Source organism: Zingiber officinale, chromosome 9B (genome assembly GCF_018446385.1).
Source record: "Zingiber officinale cultivar Zhangliang chromosome 9B, Zo_v1.1, whole genome shotgun sequence".
In the NCBI taxonomy this organism is placed as follows: domain Eukaryota; kingdom Viridiplantae; phylum Streptophyta; class Magnoliopsida; order Zingiberales; family Zingiberaceae; genus Zingiber; species Zingiber officinale.
In genome coordinates this window covers 54,562,825-54,589,594 of record NC_056003.1, presented here as the reverse complement: position 1 = coordinate 54,589,594, position 26,770 = coordinate 54,562,825, and the positions used below count along the sequence as shown (strand labels likewise).

Here is a 26,770-nt window from a genome sequence, read left to right as displayed (position 1 = left end):
CAATAAGTCTAACCCATTAATCCAATATGTCTAATTCGGATTGGACTCAATCAAATGAGTGGGTTCATTTGAGTCTAACTCAATGAGTAACCCAAAATGCCTAATCATCTCATGATTGGCTCTTAGGACTAATTACTAATAGCAACCCCATCACATGTTTTCATAATTAAAGAGGTAAAGTGCGCTCGTAGCTCAAGGAAGATACTACATACTAGTCATTAAGGTGATGGTAAGCTACGCTAATCATAAGCATGATACGTGATCTCGCATATCGCATTCATAAAATGCAACGCTTTATATCCTCGACGACTAGGACCTGGCCATTTATCCCAAGAAATACTAACACCTCAGTTCAACATTCTAAAAGTTAAGCCAATTAGGCAGGTGACAACTTAGTATAGTCCAGTTAGCTAGACTATGCCTCCTTCGACTATACTTGAAGGAAAGCTTGTGATATGATAGAATTCTGTAAATTCCACGTGTCCCGTATGATCAAAAGTCATGTTGAGCTGTCAAATAAAGTCAAGGTGAGATAGATTTGATCTAAGGGGGTTAGACTTAGCCTGAAAGAGATTCAAGTCTAATTAAACTAATTCAACACACTTACCTCAATGGTTTAAAACTTGATTAAGTATGGATCCTAATACCTCCCTAATCTTAGCTTCCAATTCCATCTCAACCTCGACCTTAGTTATCGACATCCCTTCCAGCTTAGTGTTAGATCCTGATGTTACCCATGTCTAAGTCTAGGACGCTGACATCCTCCATGCCTCGGATCTTGGCATCAGCCTCATGCTTCGGATCTAGACGTCCTACATGTCTCAGTCTATTATCCATATCTTGGCTCCAGCAGCTGACATCATTCCTTCTCGCTTAATCCCAAATCTTGATGTCACCCATGCCCAGGCCTAGGATGTCGACATCCTCCATGTCTCAGATCTCGACATCGACCTCAGGCTCCAGATCCCGATGTCCAACATGTCTCGATCTTATATTCTTGCATTATTCGTATGTTGGCTTCAACAACCGACATTATCCTTAGTTCATTATCAGATCCTAATGTTGCCCATGTCTTAGCCTAGGCCACTGACACCTCCTCTACTAAAGTCTAAAATCTCAACACCATCATCCAGGTATCAGCCCAGCCTAGGCCACCGACACCTCCTCTACCCTAGTCTCAGATCTTGGCACCATCATTTAGTTCTTTGCCCAAGTTACCAATACCTCCCCTATCCCTACCCCAATCTCATATCCCGACACCATCATCTAGGTCTCAGCCTAGGTTGCTAACACCTCCCTTGCCCGTCTCAAATCCTGACACCATCATCCAGGTCCTGGCTTTGGTCGTCAATATTGTCTACTCAAAAGGTCACTCAACATCGATATTATTTCATCGTTCGTCCTTGTATTGGAGCTCCTCTCTGCGAGCCTCGCACAAGGTCGTTTCTCTCAAGAAAGGCAAACAATGATTGTAAATATTCTATGACACGCGACACCAAATAAATGGAGAGGTGGTTATTAGATTGTCAGATCTGGTCCTCTAAATGCTCTCCTACAAATACGTGACGCTTGATGAATGGAGAGGCAACTAACCACTGTTAGATTTGGATTCCTCATAAATGTATACAATGATAATGGAAGATTTGGATCCCTCATAAATATATACAATGATAATGAAAAAACGTGCAGCGTCTAAAACACCTGATATGGAGATATTTTTCTAAGAGTTATATAAATCCTAAAGAAAGTAAATGCAAAGGAATTGAACTCTTTACAATTCCACCATATCTTTTTTTTCTTCATCTTCATTATCTTCTCTTCAGTATACTACTTCGAGTAAAATCTAATTTATGTGTCGAAGTAGCCTATTAGGATCTTTTCGATACCAATCTAACCCTATTTTAAAGTGTCTTTTAGGTCATTTTATCTCCTTCACTAGTGATCTTTGAAAAGTACATGGGTCAGTACGTTAGTTGACTATGGCTAGACCATCTAATGTATTTGATCGGAACGACGTGTTAGTCCACACAGGTTGGCCAACGAGGAAGAGGATGTTGGACGCATTACACGCCTTTCAAGAACTCGACAAAATAAGTCTAAAGTCTAGGCTCTTCATTCTGATGATGAGCAGAGGTAATACTTATGATGAAGAGGGACTTAATTCTCCAAACTCCTCCCGGCGCCACACTGATCTTAACCATTGACGGAAAAGTTTTACATCAATGCATCCTTGGCCCTCATCATGCATCCGCCTCCTGTTGCGTCTCTGCTCTGTAAACGTAGAACCGGCTAACCAGGCAAAACAAGGCGAAGTTGAGGAAATCGAGCACGACGAAGAAGGCGTAGTAGTAATCGAGGTGCGAGGCGTTCAAGTTGTTCAGTATCCAGCCGTGGCCGCGCTGCCTGGTGATGCGTTCCACGGTGGAAAGTAGGAAGCTGCTGAGGAAGTTGCCGATGCCGAGGCTGGTCATGGCGTAGGACGTCCCAAGGCTCTTCATCCCCTCCGGGGCCTGGTCGTAGAAAAACTCCAGCTTGGCCACCTCCAGGAATGCGTCCGCCACCCCCATCAGGGCGAACTGCGGGAGCAGGATGAAGATGGTGAGCGGCACTCCGGCGCCGCTCTCCACTAGCCCGTTCTCCCGCGCCGCAGCCAGTCGCCGTCGCTCCGTCAGCGACGCCACCGACATGATCACGATGTGGATCGCCATCCCCGTGCCCATGAGCTGCAGCAGCGAGATACCGCGGGGGTTCCCGGTGAGCCCACGCATGAACGGGACGAAGTAGCGGTCGTAGAGGACGACGTTGACCAGCATGGAGAGCGTGACGAAGGCGACGAGGCTCGCCGGGGGGATTTTGAAGTTGGGGCCGATGTGGCGGTCAAGGGTGGTGCCCTGCTTCACGAACAGGGTGTTGATTTGGGCGTTGATTGTGCTGGGGACGAAGGTGGTAATGAGGACGGGGATCATGCGCAGCATCTGCTTCGTCTCTTCCACTTGTGTCACCGTGCAAAGCGCCCATGGATTCGACGCACCGGTCTTCACCGCCGCTTTATTCAGAACTCTGAAACATTTTTTCTCTCACATTGATCGATACAAATGTCAAAAATAAATAAATAAATAAATGATTTTGATGGAAGATCGGAGTTAAAAATCCGATTTTGATGACGAATAACCTCAAAGTTGGCGTGGAATCGATGCGATATTTGCCGGGCTCCGTATACGCGTCGAGATCGAGCTCATGCAGCTCCCTGGGGTCGCCGGGCGACCGTACGGTACACTTCCGGGCGGCGGCGACCAGAACCCTGGCCATCTTGGTGAAGGGGCTGCCGACGGGGATCCTGTGGCGGTAGAGGGGGGTGCCGGCGATAAAGACGGAGATGGAGACGGCGAGACCGAGGGTGGGGAGAGCGTAGCCGAGCGTCCATCCGACGTTGTCCTGGATGAACACGAGGACGGTGTTGGCGAAGAGGGTGCCGAAGAAGATGCTGAACATCCACCAGTTGAAGAAGGAGAGCTTGTGGGCGCGCTCGCGGGGATGGAACTCATCGAACTGGTCTGCGCCGATGGTGGAGATGTTGGGCTTGGTGCCGCCGGTGCCGACGGCGATAATGTAGAGCGCGCAGAAGAAGACTCCGAGATGCAGCGGCGTTGCCTTGGCGGAGCAAGAAGGATCGGCCGTGTTGCGGCCGCACGCCGGCGGTTTGAGCGCCGGCAGTGACACCGCCAAGGTTAGTAGACACATCCCCTGTTTAAAACAGTGGAGCCAAACAAAATCATTCTAATCATTATGAATTGCATTAACAGAAATTAAAATTTTGTTTTTATTACCAATTTTATGATATTTAACTAATCGATCGGACTAACCGGAAAAACTATTTGTCAGATTAATCAGTTGAATTTGATAGAAAAATAATAATCCAGTGTATGAAGTTTCCGTCCTTATACATTGTCTTATTTTACAGTTAATTTTTATGATTTGAAGACACCTCATAGTAATTTTATAATTACGTCAAAATTCTTCGATAGAAAATGAAAAAATGATATTTATTTTCTATCAATGAGGGAGTACTATGGAAAATAAAGAGGTCTAAATACAATAATTCTAGTGGTAAAGAAGTACTAGTTAGAGTTTTATCTTTGTGTGATGACTTAGATTGCTTGCCCTCTTGGCAGGCATCACACATCTTGTTCTTGACATATTTGACCTTTGGAAGTCCTTTCATCAACTTCATTTTGGCTACCTTGGCTATGTTCTTCATATTGATATATTCAAGTCTTTATGCCATAACCATCCTTCTTCTTCTTTTGATATGAGACACTTAGTAGAAATATTAGAAGCATAGAAAAGATTTACATAATAAAAGTTTGTTTTCCTATACCCTTCCAACATAACATTTTTCGAGCTATTATATTTAACCAAATATTTATTTGAGTGAAACTCTACATTATATCCAGTATCATACAATTGGCTAATACTAAGCAAATTGAATTCCATATTCTTAACTAGAAGTACTTTATGAATGGTGATTGTATGTGATACCTCAATGGTACTTCTACCTATAATCTTGAGGTTCCCACTATTTCCAAATAATACCATTTCTTTCTTTATGTAGTTAATTGTGGAGAACTTGCCCACATCACCGGTCATATGTCTTGAGCAACCGTTATCCACAATCCACATGTTTGAATCCTTCTTTTCTTATACCTCATCATCACTAGATGACGATTTATCATTTGATCCCTCTTCACTTGAAGCTTCCTCCTCACTTGAAGCTTCCTTGTCATTTTCAAGAGTACTACTTGGGAGTCTAGGTTGGGTCATAGAATGTGCCAAGTGGTTTGGAGATAGACTTGAGTCTCAAACCTAGGGAATTGACACAATTGGATTGTGTTTCATGCTTGGAAATATGATATTGGGGTCATATAGCATGATAATTGGTTTTGAATGTATAGATGCCATATAAACCAATGTTAGGGATGCATTGTGGGTTAGTATGAGCAAATACATCAAGAGCAAGCCAAAATTAGGACTTTAGGTCAAGGTTCAATTGAATCATTTAGCTATTTTTGGTTTTTGTGTCAATCTTAGGATTGGTGATAGATATATTTTGTAATGTATTTTTCCCAAGTAGAAAAGGGTAAAACAGACCTCTCCATAAAATTTGAGGATTTTTGGATGTCTGAGAAATTATTAGCGCATTTCTGAAATTGAGTTCAGAATGCAAGATAGGCTGAAAACAGGGTGTCAGTCGACTGGTACAATTATCAGACAACTGGTAATAGTGAATATCGAACACAGAATGGTTCTGTGTGTTGTTTTGATAAGGGAAGTCGACTGGTGCAGTCGACTGATGCAGTCTGAATTTGTTTTCAGCATTGGTTTGGGACCGGGTCAGCTCGTGTAGGTGTATGAGATCCATGAGGGATAAATACATGAATTTATGGTCAATTTGGATAAACAAGTTTTCAACAATTGGGATATTATTGGAGAACTTTTTGGATGTTAGGCAAAGGGATAGAAGTAAGGTTTAGTTGGAAAAATCTGAAAATACCTTTGCGATAATGAAAATCCTAGCTCATTAGGGAGCTTAGGTGTAGGGGGAGCCTTACAATAGATTCTTAAATAACCCTGTGGTAAAATCTTAGCTCATTGGGGAGCATAGGTGTAGGGGGAGCCTTGGAAGAGGTTCCAATGCATGTTGCATTATTTCCATTCGGCAGTATAAGTCCAAGTGTGTAGCCTTGGCAATGTAAGTCTATTCGGCGGTGTAAGTCCAAGTGTGTAACCTTTGCATAGTAAGTCCATTTGTTTTAGCATGTTTATTTGCTATTATGTTTTCCCTAACTTAAACGTATTGTCAAACATCAAAAAGGGAGGGATTGTTGGAGCAATCCCGATGGTCCGCGCGATCATGTGTTTTGATGTTTGGGCAAAGAGTTGAAGTTATGTTCACCTTTGTATTTAATATGTGTATGTGAGTGTATAGGTTTGCAGGATACACATGTGACTCAGGTTGCTAGCTTCGGGTCCGGTGAAGGATGGAGCATCCGGGACTATGGACAAGGCAGCAAGGACAAGGGCCGAGGGAAGCGACTTCGAGGCATATGCGAAGGATAACATTAGGGCGAGCCGCGGGCTTGAATGCATCTGAGAGACGAGAGCCAAAGGAAGTAGGCTTGAAGGCAAGAGGTCGAGGCTGCGAAAGAAGCGTCAAATGAGTCGTAAGGGTGAGGGTCCAAGAGCTGAGAGATTGTACTCGGATACCAGTCGACTGATAGTTTCACCAGTCGACTGGTGCAGTCGACTGGGAGCGAACAGAATGCTTCTGTTCGCTCGACCAGTGTGGATCAGTCGACTGCTAGTTTTAGCAGTCGACTGGTATCGAGCCGTTGGGATGTAACGGTCGAATTTCCACAGAGGGCAGTCGACTGATGGTTTTAGCAGTCGACTGGTAGGCGGAGTTTTCCAACCCATGGCCTATATAACCAAGGCTTGAGAGCTTGATTATCCCTGACGAAATTAGTGGTGGTAAACCCTGACTAGTAATCTACTAGTTCTCAAGTGCTTGTGAGTGTTGTGGTGAGGTTTCTCCACCCACAAGGAGCGACTTGAGATAGCCGGAGTTTGCCGGGGGCTAATCCATCGACGGATAAAGATCGTCCACCTTATGGACAACCATGGAGTAGGCCCTAATCTCCGAACCACGTTAAACGAACGTGTTAGCGGTTTGCATTTCCTTTCTTAGTTTTATTCTTTAGCTTGTTTATTTTGTTTGTATTCCGCTGCGCAAACTAACAAGTGTAGGAAGCGATTATTTGGGGGTGCCGTCTATCCAACCCCCTTCAAGCCGACCACCGATCCCCTACACTTCTTTTATAGGAGCTCTCACCCCTGGCTACAATGAATGACCGAGTTAACTTCAGATTAATGTCTCTATTACATTGTTGAGAATGTAACAAAACATTGATTCATTCACTTGGATAAATTTTACCTAGATTGGTCCAACATTTGACGTGCGCGGCCAAGTCAACTTAGTTCAGTGTAATCCAGATTTAGAATTTGTATCCTTCCTAGGTACTCACGCATGAGAAAGAATTCCTCCCTATATATTTATTCACATCTTCAATACATATACAATAATATAAACCAATATAGTATCTTAAAATTTCTAATGTATAATTAAACCCATATACAAAGAAGTATTCTTCTTCTTTAATTTTTTGTTTCATTCACATTTCTAACCATAGTTTCACTGCATAAGCGGTAACAATCGCCTTAATTAAAGAACAATTACGGAGCCACGGGAGGATAGTTATAGTTGCATAGGCAGTAAAGTAAATGGAAGAACGACGTGGTAATTAGTTAATGGAAGAACATCCATTGTGGGCAGTTATGGTTGCGTGGGCAATAAATGGACAGAGTGGATGATTATGAAGGATGAGCTGGGGTTGCAGGATAAATAAGTGCAAAAGATAGAGACAGAGGTGTGCGCTCTAATACATTTTAAATCTCCTATACTTTATGTCTTTAGCGATCACTTAGCCATTGAAGTGGTTTAGGATTTAGAATTTAAATTTTAAAATTTAAGATTTAAAATTTATGTTAGTGTATAGAACAACTAGCTCTATCAAATCCGATAGATCAGAAAGTATATGTCGAAATAACTATACATAAAGTCGTTTTTAGAGCATCCACTATTTCTTTTAAATATTTATTTGTCTCCATTTTCATGTCGTCATTTAAATGTTCCACTAAATAGTTCATCAATTAAATATTTATAAATTTTACCTATTAAATATCTTACTCCCAAATGTCCTTAATTTTATTATAAAAAAATAAATTTAAAAAATAATAAAAGATTATATAGGTAATCGTTGCCTACCTTTTGTTGGGTCCTCCTATATGCTGCCCACGCACCTAGATATTATTCTCGTAGTTTTTTTAATTTTTTTTAAAAATAAAAATCACCAAGTAAAATCTTATGCCAGTGATTTCTAATATCTTTCAAATACTCCCCTCCAATGGGGATATCTAAGAGAGGGATATTTGAAAAAAAAATTCTCTCTAAATATCTCCTTACAGATGCCAATGGGGATATCTAAGAGAGGGATATTTGAAAAAAAAATCTTTCTAAATATCTCCTTATAGATGCCTTTAGAGTTGTTAATTTAGATTTGACCTATCGGATTGGCCCATTCCACTTAACAATTTAAATTTTATCAATCTATTTAAAGATAGGTCGAGGTGGGCCAATCTGCTTGGGCTCACGGCTCGCACAAGTCGACCTACGACTTGTGCGGGTCAACCTACAATAGACTTGGGTTGACTTACGGACAGAGAAAAAAATAAAATATTCTCCCAAAGCTAAAACAAAAGTGAAAAATTTCAATGAGCTTGTGGGTTTGCCCTGCTTAATCTTTAATCCAAATTCAAAATTTTTAACTTTTTCTATACATATGTATATTTTTTATTTTTTAGTGGGTTCGTCGATTGGCCCGACGAGCCCCTAATTCATCTTAAGTTGGATTAGATTGAAAATTTTCCAACCTGTCAAAGGATCGATCCACCTTATCCTATCAAATAGTTGATCCACTACGACCCGGCCTGCCTCGCTATGGGTCGACCATTAAAGTAGTGTAATTGTAATAAAAACCACATTAAAATAGTTTTAGGTGGTGTTTGGTTTAGGGGTGAGTATTGATGAAATTCATCTTTTCCCTTAGATTTTGATAGGAATGAGAATGAAAATTAAATTTTAAATAAAAATATCCTTAACATATTTATTCAATTTTTCTTTTATTTCACTTTCTCTCTTTATTCTCTTTCATCATACTTTTTTTTCTTTTATTCTCTCATCATACTTTCTCTTTCCTCATTCTCTCTCGTCACACATTCTCTATTATTTTCTCTCATCACACATCAAATTTTTTTCTTCTTATTTTTCTTTAAGGATAAAAATGAATATTTAGATTTATTTCATTAAAAATATTCTACTAACTAAATATTATTTTTAAACATGATATCTAAATTTATATTCATTCTTATTCCATAATATTATAATATATATTCTCATTCTGATTAACTTAACACCACCTTCGAGATAATGCAACTTTAATTACACTCTATGTATAATATCAATTTATTATAACTTCTTATAACAATTATTCCATATATACTTTTTATGTATAACAATATTTCTTAAATAAAAAAATATAATAGGATACTACTTTATTCGTTAAAAGTAGGCATTTATTAAACTGTAACCCTATGTTTGGATGGAGTACAGATCCTCTAGTAAAACACATAATAGATTAAGGATGAACTATAGTTACCCTATGTTTGGATGGAGTACAGATCCTCTAGTAAAACACATAATAGATTAAGGATGAACTATAGTTACGATTGGATCATAGATCCAGTTGTAATTGATTATTATTCTTCTCTAAGTTTATCGTCTTCTTTAAATTATAGTTTGAATCGGGAGAGATAGTTAGAGGCCATCGGAGATCGTCGGCGGTGAACAAGTGGAAAACTGCCAAGCGCCTCTGAGCGGCCTCCGACCACCTACCCCGATCCAAATTATAACTTGGGGAGGGGGACGATGAATCCAAGGAGGGATTACAACCAATTTACGACTAGATCGTGGCCACGATCCGATCGCGGCCACGATCCGATCGTAATTACATGTGATCCATTCCTTGGTCTATTTTTTTATGGACCAGGAGATCTGACCTCATTTAAAAAGTATTAAAATTTTAAAAAGGAAGAATACCCTTAACCGTCTCTATTTTCTATCAAGTAGCATTTTGTCCCTGTATTTTAAAAATAACATTTAACCTCCTTTGATTATATTAAATTTATTGATAATTTATGTCTATTCTTTTATTGATATCTGAACTAATTCTAGACAATTCAAGATCTTAATTGATATTTCCAACATGTACATGAGTTGATTTATTAATTAAAATCAATAAATTGTATATAACCTCCGACAATATATAAAGATTAATACTTAATTATACAAATAAAATAAAATTAAGTAATTTAAACGGTATATTTTCGTCGTCCCAGCTGCGCAGTATTCAAATTTAATGTATAATAATTATTTTCTTCACTTCCCCTTATATTTAAAATTTTAGATTTGTCCCTATCCATAATTATGTAAGGTTCAGTGAAAATTGGTGAAGGTATAATTCTTTTTCTTACGCGAAGGCAATTTTTTTTCATTTTCTTCTAGCTCTTTTACTTTCTCATGCATGTACGTGAGCCTAACATCTCAGTTCATCACTGACTTGATTGTGAAAGAGGGTAACACCGACAATGCTAACCTTCAACTGACAAACTTTGTTTTGCAGGACATCAAGGGCGAACACACCGACAAAAAACACCAACCATAGATTTGAGTGAATGATGAAAGACACCATTAATTAGGGGTGTCAATTCGGGTGGGTCGGGTCGGGTTGGATCAGGTTGAGTTTTTTTTTTTTTTAACCCAACCCGAACCCGAATTCAACCCAAAACACCTAAACCCGAACCCAAATCCGACCAACCCGATCAACCCGAACGCGACCCATATAACCCAAAAAATCCGATTCAAAACGATTTTTTTGGGCTATTTTCCCTATAATTCTTCACTTTTATCTCAATACTCCATCATTATCATACAAATATACATAAAAATATCTAAATTTTTAAAATAAAATTTGATTTAACCCCAAAAAAATCTACAAAACCCTATATTTAAGTTAACCCGGGTCAACCCAAACCCGACCCGACCCAACCCGAAAATTTTTTACTCTCCAACCCTCCAACCCGAACCCGAACCCGAAAATGCCCAACCCGAACCTGATTTTTTTCGGGTCGACTCGGGTTGGGTCGTTGGGTCGGGTTCATTTTTGACACTCCTACCATTAATGGATGCTTTTATATTTTTTTTATCCTTTTTATGTATATTTTTTCCCCGGTGTACATCATCGATCCAACTAATCAATAATTAAAGAGTCGATCGACCTCGAAGACATGTGTAATTATTTTTCACATCAATTAAATATGTTTTTTTCCTCTTAATATTATAAAAAAATATCAAAAATATAAGGACATAATTGTCTTTTATAATTTTTTTTCACATTTGACTTTTGTCAAGGGGGTTAAGTATTATTTTTTAAATACAGGGGATAAAATACTACTTGATAGAACTAGAGGGAGATTGAAGGTATTTTTCCCTTTTTAAAATTTGAACCGTATAATTTTATTTTTAAAATTTTTGAATAGTATAATTTCATGGATCAATTTTTATCTTAAACTGACTGATATATCTAAAAAAAACTCTAAGTCATTTAAACTTAAATAAATGTCCTAAAACTTCCTTAATATATATGCCCGTAGTGAAAATTAAAAATAATAAATTTTGAATGTACACTATCAAATTTATATTAAAGGCATAAATATTTTAAAGGAGGTTTTCTGATTTAAAATTTTCTAATTTTATTAGTCAGTTTTTAATGAAATTATAAAGAAAGAAGAAGGGTATTTCAAGAATATAATACCCAATTTATGTATTATGAAAGTTTGATACATGATTTAAATAATATTCTCTAGAACGGTCCCATATACACTCTTAGAAGAGGTGAATCATGATAAATATTTATCCTAATATAATGAAAGTTAGATACTCAATAAAATATTTTTATATCTATTAAAAATTGATCTAAAATCTATTATAATAAATACACGTACATTGTATCAACCGCTTAAATCCGCGGTGACAATGTGATTCAGATGATATCTGAAACTGGCTTAAGTGGTTATCTTGCTGATTTTTATTATTGATAATATACTATTTGATCCGGTGGTAAGGTCGGGGGATCCTCGTTGGCTGGAAGTCAACGACACGTGGAGGTCAATGGTCAAGAGGATCAACCCCAGGGTCAAACCGAGTGGATAGATGTCACGCCGAGCGGACTGGCAGGCCAACCAAGCATCTAGGCGACCGGACATCCGGCAAGGGTCTCCCGGATCGGACGAAAGACAGCCCGACCAGGGGTTGGGTTTTCGATGCTCAAGGTAAAAGAGTCTATGGCCGGGTGGACAGGCCGCTCGGCTGAGCCGCAGAACAATAAGGCGCAATTCCATCCGAGCACACGAGCAGGGCTTCCCTACCCGGACTGAGGTATGTGCATTTCCGGAGGCCATGAGCGCCGAGCGGCTGGTCCGCTCGGTCCGGGAGCAGACAAGAGCGCTAAGAGACAAAAAAGGACAGCTGGTAACTTCATCCTCGAGACACATGCCGCCGACAAACAGCACGATCGGCGGCCGAAGAGGACAAAGTATCGTACGGTGGAAGTTTCCACCGTCACATCCGGGATATGCTCGGACGATTACGGAATGACGTCATGCATGCTTTTCTGACACAACCCTACTGAGGTATGTTTGGGGAAGCGTGCACGCATCGAGAAGCGTGCCCGCGCCTCCCCGGGGTCCTATATAAGGACCCCCAGACTTCGACGAAGGTATACAATCTTGATCACTGTAGCCACAGTCACGTTACTTTGCTTCTTCGTTGCCTGACTTGAGTGTCGGAGGGTCGTCGCCAGGAAACCCCTCCCGTCTCGGCTTCTTTGCAGGTTCGCCGGAAGTCCACCTCAACACCAAAGGATAGCGGAGAGCGCCACGTTCCTAGCGTCCGTCGGCTCAGAGCTCAGACATGATCAAATTGGCGCCGTCTGTGGGAACGCACCTGAATCCGAGCAAAGACGATGGAAGAAGCTGGATGCCAACTCATGGTGACGCTCTCTCCCGAAGAATTAGACGCGCTCATCCAAGCGCGGGCGGCCAAGATAGTCGAGCAGCAGCAAAAGGCTCAAGCTGAGCGGAAAGCGCAACAGGCAACGTCGGCATCAGGCGGTGGGGCGGCACCAGACGACCGGCCGGAGCAGCTCTCAATATGGGGCCAGAACAAAGGTCCAACCGGCACTCAGGTGGAAGCTCCGCCCGCCCCGATACCGTTCCACCGAGCTTTATTCCAAACGTCGTCAGAAGTCGTACAAACCAACCTCGACCGAGGCTCTTCGTCTGACGAGGCGCCCATCCGTGACGCAAGGAAGGGTAAGGCGCCCTAGACGGATTCGTCTCCCGAGCGGATCAACCGGCAATTCTCCGAGGCCATCTTACGTGACCCATTACCAAGGCATTACACGCCCCCGGCGATCGGGGAATATAACGGGACCACTGACCCAGACGACCATCTTGTTAGAGTGTATACTAAAAGCCTAGCTTTTGGTATAAACATTTATCTAGAAATAAGAATCACATTGGTCAAATGTCTACATTTATGATAAATGTAGTTGTTCAATTAATTTATATAGTAGATAACATGGTGTGTGGTGTCACACACAGAGGATCATGTTATTAGTACCTTATAAATTATAAACAGTAACTCACGACCATAATGGAAAGGAACAAACCATTGGAAGGTCGTAGTGTAATTAGGTATTAGTTTATCTTAACTATATAATTACACTAGTACACTTAGAGTGTATTGAGTAGGACCATTAGAGGTCGTTTCTTTTATACTGACTTTATAAAGAAACAAAGACCTCAGTTATTATGGAAGTGTGTGCTCTTAATCCTAATATAATAACAAGCACATATATTTAATATTTATTTCTTTAATTTATCAATGGGTGAGATTTAGTTCGATGAATCAATAAACCCGATAAGTTGGGAAATGATATCACTTATAGTGTGTATTGTTGATTATAGAAGGAAACTGTATCCTAGTGATCTAGGTTGAGAATGTCCTCAAAAGGAGCTCATAAGGATTGTCATGTTAAACCCTGCAGGTGGACTTAGTCCGACATGACGATAAGGTTGAGTGGTACTACTCTTGGACTAAGATATTAATTAAATGAGTTGTCAGTAACTCGCTTAATTAGTGGACATTTGACATCTTAAACACAGGGAGACTAACATACTCATAATAAGAAGGAGCCCAAAATGTAATTTGGGATTGGTGCGGTAGTTCAATAATAGTTCTTTAGTGGAATGAATTATTATTGATGGAATTAAGTTGTGTGTTCGGGGCGAACACGGGAAGCTTAATTTCATCGGGAGACCAAAACCAATTCCTCCTCTCGGTCCCTATTGTAGCCTCTTGTATATAGAGATTTATACCCACCACATACCCACCTTCTTACCCAACCAATAGGGGCCGGCCAAGCTAAGCTTGAAGCTCAAGCTTAGGGCCGGCCAAGCCTAAAGGTTGGCCTTAAGTTTAGGTGGCCGGCCACATCATATTAAAAAGGATTTTTTTATTAAAATTATTTCTTATGTGGATATCATAGTTTTAAAAGAGAGTTTAAAAATTAAATCTTTCCTTTTAAAGCTTTCTACAAAAGATTAAGAAAAGATTTGAAATCTTTCCTTATTTGTAGATTGAAAGGAGATTTTATTTTTAAGAAAAACTTTCCTTTTTGACCATGATAATAATTTAAAAGAGAAGTTTAAAAATTAAATATTCTCTTTTATTAGTTTCTACAAAAGATTAAGAAAAGATTTGATATCTTTCCTTATTTGTAGATTGAAAAGAGATTTTAATTTTTAGAGATAACTTTCCTTTTGGAAATTATCCACATGTTTAAAAGAAGAATTTTAATTTATAAAATTTCCTTTTTATTAACCAATCATGAAGGGATAAAAATTATTGGAGAAATTTTTATAAATTTCTAGAAACAAATTAGGAAGTTTTAATTCTTGTGTGAATTAAATTTTCCTTGTTTTGGGGAATTAGAAGTGGCCGGCCATTATTATTAAAAGAAGAATTTTTTTTTTAATTAAAATAATTTTTCTTTTTTATGACAAAAGAATTAAGGAATTTTTTATTAAAATTTCCTTATTTGTCAAGACCAAGGATTATAAAAGAGGGGGTAGAGGTGCCTTCACGGGTGATCAACTCTATTATTCTTCTCCTCTCTTTTCCTCCTTGGTGGCCGGCCCTAGCTTCTTCCTCTTCTCTTCTTCTTATGGCCGGCGGCAACCTCTCTTGGAGCTCTTGATGGTGGTCGGTTCTAGCTAGGAGAAGAAGGAGAGAAAGGTGGTTTTGTTTCTTGCATCCCTTGGAGCTTGGTGGTGGTGGCCGGACCTCTACTTCTCTTGGAGAATTGTGGTGGCCGAAACTTGCAAGGAAGAAGAAGGTGCTTGGTGGTTCTCATCTCGGAAGATCGTTGCCCACACAACGTCCGAGGTTAGAAGAGGAATACGGTAAAAGATCAAGAGGTCTTTTTAGAAGGTATAACTAGTAATTTTTCCTTTCCGCATCATGCTAGTTATTTATGGAAATAATACCAAATACAAGATGCTTACGATTCTAGTATTTCGAATATGTTTTTCGAAGTTGTGTTCTTTTATTTTTTTTTCCTTGTGATTTGATTGTTCTTTTTGGTTGACCTAAAGTTATTTTAGGAAATTAAATATTAGCTTTCCATAAAAGGTTTTGTCTAGTCGGTGGTGGTTGTTCCCATATCCAAGAAGGTCATGTGCCTCGCCACGTCAGTACTGGGAACCAATTATGGAAATTAATATTTAATGGAATTAATAACTTAGGTGATTTGGATCAAACGTGTTAAGTTCCGCAGGAGATCCAAGTCTAAACCTTAAAGAACAAATAGATTAAGTTTTGGATCAAACGTGTTAAGTTCCGCAGGCGATCCAAAATTTAATTTAAAAGAACACATGGTAGCTAGGAAAAGGTTCAGACCTTTGTACAAAATTTTTGTACAGTGGAACCTCTAGGTTTTCCGAGTAGCAACCAACACATCTGGGTAAGTTCGACAACACCACCACTTTATATCAATATACAGATGGGGTGAAGTGCCGAGTGTTCCTCACCACCCTTTCTGGGTCGGTACAACGGCTGTTCCGGAGGTTGCCGGACGGATCGATCACAAGCTTCAAAGAGTTCCGCACGGCGTTCCTCCATCACTTCGCGAGCATCAGACGCTACCAGAAGACCAGCGTCAGTCTGTTCACCATCAAGCAAGGCACGAAGGAGTCACTCCGAGCTTACATCCAACGCTTCAACCAGGTGGCTATGGACATCTCAACGGTCAGCTCGAAAACTACGATGAACGCGTTCACACAGGGGCTTGTGGACGGTGAGTTCTTCCAATCACTTATCCGAAAGCCACCTCGCAGCTACGACCACATGTTGAACAAAGCCAACGAGTACATCAACGTGGAGGAAGCTCAGATGGCGAGGAAAAAAGGAAGCACTAGCCGAGCCACCAGCTCAACCCGAACGGAAGCCGCCTTCTAACTATCAACCACTGAGAGGACCCCGCGTAGAGATAGCTCGTCCTCATCAGCAAGCAAGGCCGCATGTCGTTCAACAAGTAGCGGCCGATCGGCCCAAGCCAAAGGGGAAGGTATGGACTCCCATGTTTTGCTCGCTCCACCAATCCGCCACACACAATACCCAGGATTTTCGGAGTCTCCCTCCGATCGCTCATCCCGTTCCCAGGAGTTATCGTCGTCGATCCCCATCACCTGATAGGCGACATCGGCACCAATAGGTTGGGCGGCGGGAAGCCAGAGAATCACCCGAGCGACACCCTCACCAGCCGCACAGAGCTAATCCCCAGGCGTCGCATGAACGACTTAGGTCGTCCGCTCAGGAGGAAGAGAACAGAGGAAATGCCTCGAGGGGCGAAATCAACATCATCACTGGAAGGTCGATCGAAGGAGATTCCAACAGGGCACGGAAGGCACATGCAAGGCAGCTCACAATCCATGCAGTTGGCTGCAGTCAGGAGCGGGCGAACGGGCCCGAGATCAGCTTTGGGCCTAGGGACCTCGAAGGAGTCGAAGTCCCGCATGATGACGCCCTCATCATCCGAGCGGTAATAGCTAACTACACTATTCACCGCATCTTTATTGATACAGGCAGCTGGGTCAACATAATTTTCCGAAAGGCCTTCGACCAATTACAAATTGACTGAGCCGAGTTGCTACCGATGACCACCCCCCTCTATGGGTTCACCGGTAACGAAGTTTTACCAGTCGGACAGGTCCGGCTGGCTATCTCGCTAGGAGAGGAGCCACTCAGAAGAACACGGACCGCTAACTTCATCGTGGTCGACTCTCCCTCGGCGTACAATGTTATCCTGGGGCGACCGGTTCTCAACGAGTTCCGAGCGGTCGTCTCCACCTTCTGCCAAATGATCAAATTCCCGGTGGAAGACCAAGTTGGGGAGGTCCGAGGAGATCAGCTTGCTGCTTGGCGATGCTATGTAGAGATAGTCCGAGCCGAGGCTAAATCCGCTCGGAAAGTGCCACGAGTCGAGGTAAACGCTATAACCGAAAAGCCACCTTCTCTAGTTTATGAAGAAAAGGAGGAGGTACAGATCCACCCTGCCCGACCGGAGGCCACAACTTTCATAGCGTCCGACCTGGAAGCAAGCCAGAAAGAGAAGCTGATCAGATGCCTCCAGAAAAATTGCGATGTTTTCGCTTGGTCGACCTATGAGCTGCCAGGAGTCTCGCCGAGTATAGCGCAGCACGAGCTTCACGTCCGACCGGATGCTCGGCCGGTAAAGCAAAGGAAGAGGGACTTCAGTGCCAAACAGAATATCATCATCCGGGCGGAGGTGGAGAAGCTCTTGGAGGCCGGTCACATAAGGGAGGTACAGTTCCCGAGCTGGCTCGCAAACGTGGTGTTGGTCTCCAAACCAGGCAACAAATGGAGAGTTTGCATTGACTTCCGGGATCTGAACAAGACCTGCCCGAAGGATTTCTACCCTCTGCCCCGGATAGATCAACTAGTAGACTCCACAACCGGGTGCGAGCTGATATGCATGTTGGATGTTTATCAGGGCTACCATCAAGTGCCGCTCGCCCGAGAAGACCAAGAAAAGGTCAGTTTCGTCACCGCAGACGACACTTACTGTTACAACGTAATGCCATTCTGACTCAAAAACGCTGGGGCTACCTATCAACGACTGATGAACAAAGTATTCCGGGAGCAGATCGAGCGCAACTTAGAAGTATACATAGATGATATACTTATCAAATCATTCATAGCAGCAGACCTTTTTGCGGATTTGGAGGAAACTTTCCAAACACTGAGGAGATACGGGGTCAAGCTGAACCCCTAGAAGTGCCTGTTCGGAGCAAAAGGCGGGCGTTTCTTGGGCTACATTGTGACCGAGCGGGGCATAGAGGCGAACCCCAGCAAAATGAAGGCATTGCAAGATATGCCTCCTCCCAGAAATCTTCGAGAAGTACAGCGCCTCACCGGTCGGATAACGACACTATCACGATTCATCTCCCGAACGGCTGACCGAAGCCTCCCTTTTTTCAAGATTCTGTGCAAAGCTACCAAGTTTCAATGGGACGAGGAATGTGATCGGGCATTCGAGGAGCTGAAGACTTATCTCAACTATTTGCCTGTGCTGGCCAAACTAGTTGTAGGAGAGCCGCTCCGTATTTACTTGTCTTCTATCGAGCATGATGTGGGCTCGACATTAGTGCGGTCGAACAGCGAAGAGCAGCCCGTGTACTTCTTAAGCCACATTCTAAAGGATGCTGAATCTCGCTACACTGGTCTCGAGAAATTGACTTTTGCCTTGATCCTCGCCGCGCGGAGATTGCGCCCTTATTTCTTGGCGCATACAATCATCGTAATGACGAACAACCCGCTAGGAAGGGTGCTCATGAATCCAGAAGCGTCCGGGCGGCTCATCAAGTGGACAACGGAGCTGAGTGAGTTCGACATTCAGTATCAACCCCGCTAGGCGATTACGGCACAATCCTTAGCATATTTTGTGACCGAAGTGCAAAATCCCGAGCCCGAAGCTATGTGGAAAGTATTTGTGGACGGATCGTCCACTCGGCTCGGAAGCGGAATTGGCATCCTGCTGCTTTCCCCTCAAGAAGAGCGGATGCACCTGTCCGTCCGGCTGGACTACCGAGCAACCAATAATGAAGTGGAGTACGAAGCCCTAATAGCCGGCCTGCGGGCCACGCGGCATGTGGGAGCTAGCCGGGTGACTCTATTCTCAGACTCCCAGTTGGCCGCTCAGCAACTCTTAGGGTCCTTTGAGATAAATAACGCGAGGCTCAGGCTCTACGTGGAGGCCTTTGAAAAGCTCAGGACCAACTTCGTAGAAGTTGTCATACAGAAGATCCCCCGAGCCGAGAACCAGCCTGCGGACGAGCTAGCCAAGCTCACCAGTTCGATATTGCCGGTCGTCATCCAGTAACCAATCGAACAAGTTTCCTTGGTGGCGCACATCGACCGGATGGAAGGCCTCACATTCCCGAGCGATTAGAGAACATCCATAATAGAATTTTTGCGATCAGAGGCCACGCCGTCCGATCGAGAGGAAGCCCAACTATTGAGGAGGAGAGCCAGCCGGTTCACGCTCATCGGGGATCAACTCTACAAGAAGGCGTTCTCCCGGCCGCTGCTAAAGTGCGTCAGCTCGGAGGATGCATGGTTCTCCAAGAGGTACACCAAGGATCCTGCGGAGGTCATCCGGGCGGTCGGTCTTTGGCTAGGAAGATCCTGCTGGCCGGTTACTTCTGGCCAACTCTACAGGAAGACGCCGCTCGGACCGTCTCTACCTGCCTTTCTTGTTAGAGGTACCACACTTTCTCCCATAGGCCTATGATGGAAATGAAGGCGTCCACAGTATCCTGCCCGTTCGACCAATGAGGCATGGATATCGTAGGGTCTTTCCCCATGGCAACCGGTCAGCGGAGGTTTCTACTAGTGTCAGTCGACTACTTCTCCAAACGGGTCGAAGTCGAACCACTAGCCAAGATAACTGAGCAGATGGTCAAAAAGTTCATCTGGCAACATATAATCTGTCAGTTCGGCATCCCTCGTTGACTCATCTCGGATAACGGCCGACAATTCGTTGGTCAGGAGCTCGGAGAATGGTGCAAAAGATACGGTATCGAACAACACTTCATTTCCGTAGCGTATCCTCAGAGCAACGGTCAAGCCAAAGTGGCCAATCGGGAGATCCTGCGAATACTTCGGATTCGGCTCGATCACATAGGAGGAAGCTGGGTGGACGAGCTGTCTGGCGTACTATGGGCCATTCGTACGACCCCAAAGGAGGGAACGGGGGTAACACCGTTCCACTTGGTGTACGGAGGTGAGGCGGTCGTCCCAGTAGAGGTCGGAGTGGAGTCCGATCAGATCCAAAGCTACGATGAGGACAATGCCGAGTGGAGGCAGCTGGAGTTGGACCTGGTGGACGAAGCAAGAGCCAAAGCAGTCGTTCAGCTGATGGCGTACAGGCAGAGAATGAAGCAGAATTACAACAGGCGTGTAATTCCCAGAGCATTCCAAGTCGGTGATCTTGTGTGGAAGAAGGTGAAGTCGGTCGGCGATGTGAGCAAGATGGCAGCTCCCTGGGCGAGGCCCTTCAGAGTCGTCGAGGAGCTCCGATTGGGTACATATTACCTGGAAGATGAGGACGGATGGCGGCTAGATCGACCATGGAGCGCAAACCACCTCCAGCCGTACCGTGCTGGATAAAAGGTGCACTAGTGTAATTCATTTCATGTACGTTCCGTTCGTATGTATCCTTTGGCTGCAGGATTGAAGATAAGAAAAATTGCGAAGAGTTTGAGCATTATTCGTCGAACGACAAACTACATGAAGACCGTCGAGCGACGACATTAAACCCTAGAATCGGACCGGCGACTATAAACCCCCCTGCTTGAAGACCGTCGAGCGGCGACGTTAAACCCTAGAGTTAGACCGGCGACTATAAACCCCCCGGCTAGAAGACCGTTGAGCGACGACGTTAAACCCTAGAGTCGGACCAACGACTATAAATCCCCTGGCTTGAAGACCGTCGAGCGGCGACGTTAAACTATAGAGTCGGATCGGCGACTATAAACCCCCCGGCTTGAAGACCGTCGAGCGGCGACGTTAAACTCTATAGTCGGACCGGCGACTATAAACCCCCGGCTTGAAGACCGTCGAGCGACGACGTTAAACACTAGAGTTGGACCGGCGACTATAAACCCCCCGGCTTGAAGACCGTCGAGCGGCGACGTTAAACTCTAGAGTCGGACCGGCGACTATAAACCCCCCGGCTTGAAGACCGTCGAGCGACGACGTTAAACTCTAGAGTCGGACCGGCGACTATAAACCCCCCGGCTTGAAGACCGTCGAGCGGCGACGTTAAACTCTAGAGTCGGACTGGTGACTATAAAAACCCCGACTTGAAGACCGTCGAGCGGCGACGTTAAACTCTAGAGTCGGACCGGCGACTATAAACCCCCCGGCTTGAAGATCGTCGAGCGGCGACGTTAAACTCTAGAGTCGGACCGGCGACTATAAACCTCCCTGCTTGAAGACCGTCGAGCGGGCACGTTAAACTCTAGAGTCGAACCGGCGACTATAAACCCCCCGGCTTGAAGACCGTCGAGCGACGACGTTAAACTCTAGAGTCGGATCGGCGACTATAAACCCCCCGAACAGGACAGCGCCGCGCAGATATACTGAGGCCCAACATCTAGGGCCGATGATCAGTAAGCCTTGATCCTAAGGACAGGGAGAAAGCGATGGCGTGCGCTTACCAGCGCCGATCAATGAAAAACTAACGAAAATTCCATACGGAGGGAAGGTCGATGGACTGAGCGGCACAGTTGAAAAGGACACGAACAAAAAACTAACAGAAGTCCCGCACGGGATAAAGGTCATTTGACCGAGCGAGGAAGTTAAGAAATTACATAGCGGGAAAAGGGTCGAGCGACCGATCGACGTAGCTACAGGAAGCACTCAAACGAAAAGTTAACAGAGCAAAAGTTGGCATTCCAAAATTACATTTAAAATCTCGCCGACCAAAGGCAAAGTTACAGATACTATTCATTAAATCAAGGTCGTTTAAGCCGACCGGGAGAAGTACGGAAAAAAGAAAGTAAGTTTTCATTAAAGGTAAGGCTGTAGGAGCCGACCGAGAGAATTACAGAAAATACTTTCACTCAAGAACGTCAAAAATGGGCTCCGGAATGTGCTCTAGCAGCCCGACCAGATCCTTGGGGGGGGGGGGATAGAAGCCGCCTCCGGAAGCTGGCCCTTAGCCTTCAAGTACGTAGTTGTGGCTTGGATGACTTCTTCAAAGGCAAGGACCAGCCCATCGCTGAACTTGTTACCAAAGTCATCCGACCGGAAGTAGTTGTGCCTCATCACCGCGAAGCACCCTGGTTCGCCATCTTGGAATTCTTTGAAGGCGGCTCAGACGGCTTCTAAGGCGTCTTGGAGATCTTTATTGTCTCCTCGAAGTTTAGCCTCAGTAGTCGATCGACCCTTTTGCTCAGCGGAAAGCAGATCGGCTAACTCCTGGACACGCTGCTCCAGCGCTCGGGCCTGCAGATTCTTGGCCTCTAAATCGGAGATGGCTGTATTTTTTCTATTGGTCGCCAGCTTCATCTCCCGGTCGTGAGACTTGACATGGGCCTCAAGGCCAGCTATCCTGGTCTCCAAGCCAGAGGACTTGTGCCGTTCGGCTTCCAGTAATTTTTCCGATTTGCTCAGTTCGACTCGGAGCGTGGCGTATGATTGCCCCTAAGTTGGCGCCCCTCCGAAAATTTGAAGCTTTTTTAATTCTTCCTCCAGGGCAGCCAGGCGATTGCTGACCGCAATGTTCTCCACCCAGTACTATTCGAATGGAATAATGTCAAGAACCATGATTAAGCATACAGTAGGTTAAAGAGCATACCCCGGTTGCTTGTTGTAGATGGCTGTCGCCGAGCTGCCCGGGGGTCATCAGGGCAACGCGAGCCCTCGCATCTTCCCATACTTTGGCGAGCGATCCTCGGATGGTGATCTGATGCTCCGGAGCAGTTGGCCGATCAGCGGCCAAAAGGAACTCTTCAGTGGGAAGATGGAGGATGACCTTGATCGTTCGACGCTCGCTCGGATCGGATTGAGAAGAGACGGATCGACCGGATGACTCGCCGAGCGGAGCAGAAACTATTCCTGAGCGCCTAAGCCGAAGACGAACCTGGGGCAGGGAACTAACGGGTCGCACTTCGAGGGAGGCCGCTGGTTGGTCGAGCTGGGAAGGAGTTCGGTCCGAAGAGATGGCCTCGGTTGAAGCAGGGATTGGGTTGACCGCTTCAGAAGGGGCGTCAACTGGCTCGGTCACTGGTTCCACAAATATGAGATCCGTTCGGCGCCGTTTGCATGTTATCAAGGGGGAGTCGCCGACCGACTGCCCCACGTCTTCGGAGGTAGGCTGACCGGCTGACGAGATAGCATCACCGATCGCTCCGGTTGCAGGGATCCGACCGACAGACTCTCGGGCCTCTGTTGGAGCTTCTTCGCTCTCGCCCTCATGCGAGCCGACTGGCGCGATCCCCAGATCGGCCATCTCCTTAGCTGATGCTGCTTCTATTTCGGCAACCTTCAATTTCATCCGCTCGGTGGCCTTGGCGCGCCACATGATGTCAACTGCATAAAAGAAGAATAAATCAGTTAGACCAAAAGGAGCGGGGACAGGGAAAGCGCTTACCCATGCTGCTTGGAAGCTTCATTCGGATCGTGCTTAATCCGAATATGTACAACACCCCCTCGTGAAGTAACTTATTGATATTGAACCTCTGGCCGGCTAATAGATTGGCTGCATGAAGATAATCCGACTGGCTCTTGTATTTACCGAGGTCCGGCGGGCTCGGCACAGTGGTTTGCCATTTGGTGCGAAAGGATGGCCGTTCGGGAAAGCGAAGGTAAAAATAATTTTCCTTCCAATGCTTGTTCGAGGTCGGCATCTTGTCGAAAAAGACAAGACCGATCCGCGATTGGAAGAGGAAAGTACCCCACTCTGACTGTTTGGGATAGTAAAAGTAATGGAAAATTCTGGGGACTAAGGGAATGTCGTGTAGCTTGAAAAGGACCACTACGCCGCACAACAACCTAAAAGAGTTGGGGACGCCGAGCGGGAGGCGGAAATAATTACAAACCTTAGGGATAAAAGGATGTAGAAGGAAGCGTAGACCGGCCACAAATTGATCGCGAAAGAAACAAACAGTGTCGGTCGGCGGATTGTGGGTCCGATCGGAAGAGGTGGCCAAAACTAATCTATGGTCAGGAGGAAGTTCGAATTCGCAAAGGAAGCGTCCCGCGTCATCCTCGTCAAACCGGCTTACCATGGTCATATACCATAGGCCAGGAGAAGGATCAGAAGGTTGCGAGGTGCTAACCATCGTCGGGACAATACCGAGGAAGAAAGGACCGACGGAAGAACGAAAGGGTTGACAGAGGAGGTCGGAACTGTATTGAACGGGCGTAAAGGCCACCGGAATGGAGAACACAAAAGAAGGTAAAGATAGGAGAAGGCTTACTGGGAGGCGAAGCGTGAAGAAGAGGGAGGGAGGTCGAAAGTTCGTCGGGGCGCCGAGGCAAGTGAACGTCGGGAAGCTGGACACGAGAGGAATCACCAAAAGCACGAAGGCAAGAACAATAGAAGGAAGATCAGCGTCGGCGCTTCATAAACCCGGGGCTCAGTCCACAGCAATCGTTCGATCCAGGTCATCGAAAGGAACGTCGGCATCGGACTGTCATATTTGAACCGACGTCTGTCCCATCGAAGCTGACGCCCTCGTCGTACGATGACGGCGGACTTGCCAAGTGGCGATCAGTGATGGGGCAGCATTTAATGAACATCATTACTTACGCGTGGGCAACTTAATGAGGATTGACACGAACTCCGAGGAGACCCGACGACTCCGACCATCCTTAAAAGCGGTAGCGCGACAAGCGGCGAATAGAAATCAAAACTACAAGGCATAGCCATCAACTCGCCGGTCGACCGAATGGACCTCCCTAAAGCCGAACGGAGGTACACTTTCAGGAGCGGCAGAGTGGATGTCGCTCGATCAAACTCATAGTCCAGTCAGTCGGACTTAGCGCCTCCTTCGACTAGACTTGGGGGGAAGGCATGTGATCCGGTGGTAAGGACGGGGGACCCTCGTTGGCTGGAGGTCAACGACACGTGGAGGTCAATGGTCAAGAGGGTCAACCCCAGGGTCAGGCCGAGCGGATAGATGTCACGCCAAGCGGACTGGCGGGCCAACCAAGCATCTGGCCGATCGGACATCTGGCAAGGGTCTCGCGGATCGGACGAAAGACAGCTTGACCGGGTTTCCGATGGTCAAGGTAAAAGAGTCTATGGCCGGGCGGACAGGCCGCTCGGCCGAGCGGCAGAACAATAAGGCGCAATTCCATTCGAGCACACGAGCAGGGCTTTCCCGCCCGGGCTGAGGTATGTGCATTCCCGGAGGCCATGAGCGCCGATCGGCTGGTCCACTCCGTCCGGGAGCAGACAAGAGCGCTAAGAGACAAAAAGGACAGTTGGTAACTTCATCATCGAGACACATGCCGCCGACAAACAGTACGATCGGCGGCCGAAGAGGATAAAGTATCGTACGGTGGAAGTTTCCACCGTCACATCCGGAATATGCTCGGACGATTGCGGAATGACGTCAGACATGCTTTTCTGACACAACCCTACTGAGGTATGTTTGGGGAAGCATGCATGTATCGAGAAGCATGCCCGCGCCTCCCCGGGGTCCTATATAAGGACCCCCAGACTTCGACGAAAGTATGCAATCTTAATCACTGTAGCCACAGTAACGTTATTCTGCTTCTTCCTTGCCTGACTTGAGCGTCGAAGGGTCGTCGTCGGGAAACCCTTCCCGGCTCGGCTTCTTTGCAGGTTTGTCGGAGGTCCACCTCGACACCAAAGGACAGTGGAGAGCACCATGTCTCTAGCGTCTGTCGACTCAGAGCTCAGACAAGATCAGTATTATATCTATTTTTATAATATGAAGTCAATTAGGTGTAGAATGAAATTCTTTTTCTAAAGAAATTAAAGGAAAAAATAATTTTTTTTATATAATTTGAAAAAGTAAAAAAAAATTCGGCTACGTCATTCCATCTTCACGAGCCAAAAGGGCTATATTTTTTTTTAAAATAATTAATTTTAAAAATGAGCTGGTCAACGAATTGCTTACTGAGAGGTATATGATGGAGGCGACGATGAAGGTCCAGTAGCGGCCGAGGTGCGCGTCGGCGACGTAGGCGCCGACGACGGGCGTCAGCCAGACGGTTCCGACCCAGTTGGTGACGTTGTTGGCGGAGGCGACGGTGCCCTGGTGCAGCTTGTTGGTCAGGTACAGTATGAGATTGGAGGAGATGCCGTAGTACGCCATCCGCTCGAACGCCTCGTACGCTGCCAATCGATTCATCAGACGCCCGGAGGCGGTGATTGGGAACCAAAAGAAAGATAGCCGGAGGGGTAGTTCGTACCGACGATGAAGGAGCAGGCGGTCCACCCTCCCCGCTTGGACCGCAGCGCGGGGTTGCCTTTGAGATCGACGGTGCCGTCCTTGGTGTGCTCGCCGAGCACGGAATCCCCTCCGTTGGCGATGGCGGTGGTGGCGGTGACGGCCATGGCGATTGAGCGAGGTGGTTTGTTAACTATACGGCGGAGAAGATCGACTGTGAGTTATAACGCCAGCTGGTAAATGATTGATTGCTGTGGCAGAGCGTGCCAAAAAATCTAAAGCGGTCCTTTGTTACAGTTTGCGTGATACTCTTTTTTTCTTTAATAAATAAATAAAATAGCACTTCAAAAAATCTTTTATTTTAGTCAAAATTACTTTAGCTATTTTTTTTTATCTCAGTATTTAGCTTTTCACGGTCCAACCAATCCGGAAGATTATTAGTTTGATTTTATTGAAATTTTTA

The 26,770-nt window shown here is 45.0% G+C and overlaps 1 protein-coding gene across 1 annotated transcript; it reads right to left on the bottom strand.

Moving 5' to 3' along the window:
- Positions 1-2,161: 2,161 nt before the first annotated feature.
- On the bottom strand, positions 2,162-26,577 carry LOC122025434 (protein NRT1/ PTR FAMILY 5.2-like). Its single transcript, XM_042584241.1, has 4 exons — positions 26,330-26,577; positions 26,035-26,252; positions 3,173-3,744; positions 2,162-3,060 (listed from the first exon to the last, which is right to left on the bottom strand). The coding sequence occupies exons 1-4, from the start codon at positions 26,472-26,474 to the stop codon at positions 2,241-2,243; spliced, it is 1,755 nt and encodes a 584-aa protein (XP_042440175.1). The 5' UTR covers positions 26,475-26,577; the 3' UTR covers positions 2,162-2,240.
- Positions 26,578-26,770: the final 193 nt, after the last annotated feature.